This window comes from Mastomys coucha, unplaced genomic scaffold (assembly GCF_008632895.1).
Source record: "Mastomys coucha isolate ucsf_1 unplaced genomic scaffold, UCSF_Mcou_1 pScaffold7, whole genome shotgun sequence".
NCBI classification, from domain to species: domain Eukaryota; kingdom Metazoa; phylum Chordata; class Mammalia; order Rodentia; family Muridae; genus Mastomys; species Mastomys coucha.
Window position 1 is genome coordinate 60,020,115 of NW_022196913.1, and position 5,345 is coordinate 60,025,459.

At 48.9% G+C, this 5,345-nt stretch overlaps 1 protein-coding gene across 2 annotated transcripts in view; it reads left to right on the forward strand.

Moving 5' to 3' along the window:
• Grk6 (G protein-coupled receptor kinase 6) overlaps positions 1–5,345 on the forward strand; it is a 16,305-nt gene that overhangs the window by 8,555 nt on the left and 2,405 nt on the right. For both annotated transcript variants that reach the window (XM_031359756.1, XM_031359757.1), the window contains exons 11-13: positions 122–211; positions 1,271–1,479; positions 1,560–1,697. In XM_031359756.1, coding sequence (XP_031215616.1) covers positions 122–211; positions 1,271–1,479; positions 1,560–1,697 — 437 coding nt within the window. The remainder of the gene's footprint in view (positions 1–121; positions 212–1,270; positions 1,480–1,559; positions 1,698–5,345) is intronic.

Sequence of the window (5,345 nt, forward strand, 5' to 3'; positions counted from 1 at the left end):
ATGGTGGGTGAGAGGGCCCGGGGGTGGGGTGGGGTGGAATGGTGGGTGAGAGGCCCGGGGGAGGGGCGACATAGGAGGCTCGGCCTATCAGTGGACCCACCTGCTTCAATACCCTACCCAGGCCACATTCGTATCTCTGACCTGGGACTGGCTGTGCATGTGCCTGAGGGCCAGACCATCAAAGGCCGTGTGGGCACTGTGGGCTACATGGGTAAGTCCCTTTGACCTAGTACACTATTCTCCTTGGTTCCCTCGCTGTCCTAGGCCTGGCCTACTTACTGTTGTACTGGGAGAGAGAGTGTGTCAACCTCAGAGAGTAGATAGACAGCCCATACCAACATTGCTACTGCTGTATGGGTGGGCTGGGGGAATTGGGACCCCCAAGACTTAGCCAGGTCCCAATAGCATGAACGCTGCTATTCATTTGCCGGATGCTTATTGAATACCTAGGGCCCATGAGAGTGAAGGGAAACAATACATATCCTTGGCCCAGTGTTCCTGCATAGCCCATGCTTGGAGAGCACGCCACTCATGGGGGACACGGCAGTGGAGACCAAGCCCATGGACTGTGTGACACAGAACCGTCTAGGCTCTTCAGACTCCGTCGTGGGCTGGGCACTTTTGCCTTCTTTCTCCTCCTGTAAAACCTTATTAGAGATGCCTCCTGGAGGGCTTTGAGGTGAAAGGAGATGCTGAAGCAAGACCATGCAGGAGTCTGCCAGGGCTGCTGGGAGGCAGCAGCCAGTGTGCATTTTCAATCTCTTGTGAAAGCCAGAAGTTACAAATCAGTAGCTACATGGTCCTGATCTGGCATACATTAATTCTGAACTCAAATTGTTTTTAGAATAATTTGAATTGATTGCCAGCATTTAAAACTGAAAACTTAATGTAAAAGAAAAAAGTGTGTGTGGAGGTGGATTCTTGGATGTGTATGATGTAGCTCATAGAATACATGCCTGATATTTGTGTGGCCCTGGGTTCAACAAACTCCAGCACTAGGACCCCCCCTCCCCTCTCCCCCTCCCCCTTCCACCCATGAAAACAAAAGCAATCAGATGAGGAGTTCCTTGATGTGACCTTCCCCCTTAGGGTCACTGCAGCCATCATTGCTGAGATGTGGTTTCTCATACTGGCTGAGGTCCCCAGCAGGCCAGTGGCATACCTACCTATCTGATAGAGGATGTTTGATCCTCTGGTTTTTGTTTCTGGGGCCTGAGGGCTCTCTGCTCCTCACTCCCTGCCCAGCCCTGACTCCTGGTCCCCTGCCCAGCTCCAGAGGTGGTGAAGAATGAGCGCTACACATTCAGTCCTGACTGGTGGGCACTAGGCTGCCTCCTGTACGAGATGATTGCAGGCCAGTCGCCCTTCCAGCAGAGGAAGAAGAAGATCAAGCGCGAAGAGGTGGAGCGGCTGGTCAGGGAAGTGGCTGAGGAGTACACAGACCGCTTTTCCTCACAGGCACGCTCGCTCTGTTCTCAGGTACAGGCCAGAGGCATGGCTGGGGGCAGCTGGGGTACCTCACCCACTCAGGTACCCTCACCACCACTGCCCTTCTATAGCTTCTCACCAAGGACCCTGCTGAGCGCCTGGGGTGTCGCGGAGGTGGCGCCCGGGAGGTAAAGGAGCACCCCCTTTTCAAGAAACTGAATTTCAAGCGGCTGGGAGCTGGGATGCTAGAGCCGCCTTTTAAGCCTGATGTAAGTCCTGTCCTCCCTTGCTAGTGGCCAGCCAAGCCAGGGGGAGGGGCGGGGGTGGGGTGACTTGGATCAAGGGCCAGGTCACTTTCGGTGCAGACATTAGAAAAACCCCACCTAATGGCTTGGGCTGCCTCCCACAATGTGTGTGTGTGTGTGTGTGTGTGTGTGTGTGTAGGCTTGTGAAAATGAAACGCCCAGCACATTGTGGGGTTTGTGTACTAGATTGGGATGAGGGGTGGACATGGGGATGCTCTGGGAGCATGGCAGGTACTCGCTTCCTCTCTACTGTGATTGGCTAGCCTTCCATGGCAGACATCTTTCCCAGAGAGTTGCATTGGTGACCTAGTGGCTCAGGCTCATGTCTTCTTAGCTAGCCACCCAGTGGACACAGAGCAAGTCTTGTTCAAACTATTTACCACAGGGCCTCCTTGGACACCCAGATCACATGCCTTCCTGGCCCAATGGGAATAATCCATTTCCAAAAGAAACTGAGATGGTGGTGCCAGCAGGGGCTGTTGGGCTAACTGCCCCTCTGTGGGCAGAAAATTACCCACTTCAAAGTTTTATTTTAAAATATTTATCTTATTCTTAATTATGTGTTCACGTGTCTGTCTCTGGGTGGGTGCATGTATGTCTGGGTATGTGTATGTATCTATGTGTATGTCTCTGGGGTATGTATATGTCTGTATGTGTGTGGGGGGTATGTGTATGTCTGTATATGTGTGTCTGGGTGTGGGTATGTGGATGGGTGTGCAGTTGCCACAGAGGCCTGAAGCTTCAGATCCTATTGGGAATGGAGTCACGGGTAGTTATGAGCCTTTGCATGACGGGATCAACTCAGGTACTTCACAGCAGCACTGCATACTTCTAACTACTGAGCCAGCGTTCTAGTCCCAGGATTTCCTTCTTGACAGTTTTACCTGTGAGCATCTTATGGCTTGTACACCTCACAGGCAGTTGTACTCTAGATAACAGGGTCTAATAGCAGAAACCCTGCTCAAACTCACATCAAGTCTGTTGGTTCATTTGGCCACAAGTCTCTCTGGCCCATCACTGGGGCTTTGTGCTGGGTTCTAGGACTGTCCCTTGACTCTTCCACTCGTCTGTACAGAACCTGAGTTCAGGTTTCTTGGTAATGTCAGAGGAAAAGTTGTGGCTTGCCAGGATGGGATCATGTGCTTGCCTCCCTCCCATAGGTTTGCGGACATGGGGTCCTGTGATTGACAGTTTGCCTGTGATTGACAGTTTGCCACTTGGGAAAGTCTTGAGGTGATAGGGTTACCAGGTTGATGGCTGTCAATCACATGTGCTTATGCATTTGACAAATACCTGAATATCTGAATGTCTCAGGTCTTGGAGATAATGAGGTTCATAGAGCCAGCCCTATCCTTATGTTGTAGAGAAATAACCAAAATAAACTAACAAGCTCAGAATGCTTTCAAGTAGTCCTGAGTCTGACGGGAAGAACAGGCTAAGAAGGCAGTGATGCGGGTGTGGTCATCTCAGGGTAATCTCTGAGAAGGTGATGCTTATGTAGAACTGAAGGAGAGAGCCTTGCAAGACTAGAGGGTGTAGGCATTAGAGGCAGAAGGACAGGCAGCCACTGAAGGCCCGTGGCAGGATCAGCCTAGGGAAAGGGAACCACAGCCATGAGGCCCGAGTGTCTGGTGCAAATATGTGTAAAGCAGTAACAATGTCACAACGTTACAACAATGGCAGGAGACCTTCAGGTTTCAGCCCTAACGTGAGGTGTGGAAATGGGTCAGAGAGGATGAGTGAGCAGGGGAGCAGCCAGTGAGGGGGCCTCTGAGTGATGGCTCACACGGTGCAGGTCAGCATTGTCAGTGAGCTGGCACTTGAACAGAGCAGGTCTGACTTCATCGTGCTGCCTTGAGCTGGAGCTGCTGCACAGGTTGATTCCTGTTCTCTCTGTACATCATCTACGTAGTACACTGCCTGTGGGTCATCTGGTCAAAGTTAGAAATAAAGTCAGTGTCTTGGTACTTAATGTCAGGAGCAGCAGACGAAAAAGCAAACTTAAACAATGCTTTTAATGTTTTTGATTTAAGAAAAATTACATTTCTACCTATGTATTTCTGTGTGGGTATGTGCATGTGAATTTAGGGGCCTCTGGAAGAACATTGCAAGCTTTTAATCTCTAGGCCAGTACTTGACAGTAATTTGGGGGGGGGGGTTTGAGGGAGGGCAGGGTTTCTCTGTGTAGCCCTGGCTGTCCTGGAACTCACTCTGTAGACCAGGGTGACCTTGACTCATAGATCCACCTGCCTCTGCCTCCTGAGTGCTGGGACCAAAAGTGTGCACCACCATGCTCAGCTGACAACACATTTTTAAAAAAAGATTTATTTATTTTATTTATATGAGTACACTATAGCTGTCTTCAGACACACTAGAAGAGCACATCAGATCTCATTACAGATGGTTGTGAGCCACCTTGTGGTTGCTGAAAATTGAACTCAGGACCTCTGGAAGAGCAGCCACTGCTCTTAACCATTGAGCCATCTCTCTGGCTCCCAACAATACATTTTGAACAACTCTATTGAGATGAAACTCACATAAACCCATATAAAGTATGCAGTTCAATTGATTGTCACTACAAAAGTTCAGAATGTTTCTACCAGCCCTTTCAGAACATAAACAAAACCTTATGTCCATTAGGGTTCCAAAACCTTCCCTCCTGCCCCAAGAAACCACAGCTGTCTGTCTTCATCTAGTTCAGATACTTCAGTTGTGTGGGTAGATGTGGGCATGCCAAACATGGGCCTCTGTCACTGGCTTCTTTTGCTGAGCATGCTTTTAAGGTCCATCCACGTTGAGGCATTCTTCTTAAAAGCTGATAGTCTATTACATGGGCATAACATAAACCTTATTCATTCCTAGTTGACATGATAGTATTTTTCTTTTTGAGGGGTGGGGCTATCAGGAATAATCCTGTCTACTTTTTTGAGATGAGGTACCATTGTATTGTCTTGTCCAGTTTTGAACTCGCAGATTCAGACGTTCTTTCTGCATCAGTATATACATTGATATTATGAAGTCAAAAAAGCTATATCTTGTAGGGAGCTTTAGACCTTTCCAGGTTAGATACACCATTTTACATGATGGTGAAGATAATATGTGTATCAGTAGGTAGGTTGGTAGGTGTGTGTGTGTGTGTGTGTGTGTGTGTGTGTGTGTGTGTTGGGGATTAAACCCAGGACTGAGCAAATGTTCTATCACTGAACTACACCTCTGGCTCTATGATAATATGCTAATTGACTTCCTTTGTGGTAAGATTTTGAAAGCAGCATAGATTGAAAAAAGAAAGTAGCTTTCAAATGCAGGAACTGGGAAGATGGTTGGTAAGACCAATCCAGCTAGACATCCTAGAGTTGAGACCCCCTCCAGTCCCTATGGAGGGAGCCAGTACTCCCCTTCCTACCCCTACCCCACACATACCCAGGCAGTCTTGTGCAAACAGAAGGGCAGCCTAGCACCAGGCCTGGACACAGCCTGTCCAGTCACTGCATAGCCAAGGGTCATGATCCTAGTTTACAGAGGTGAGAACTGCCTCAGTCACTGTATAGCCAAGGGTCATGATCCTGGTTTACAGAGTCACTGCATAGCCAAGGGTCATGATCCTGGTTTACA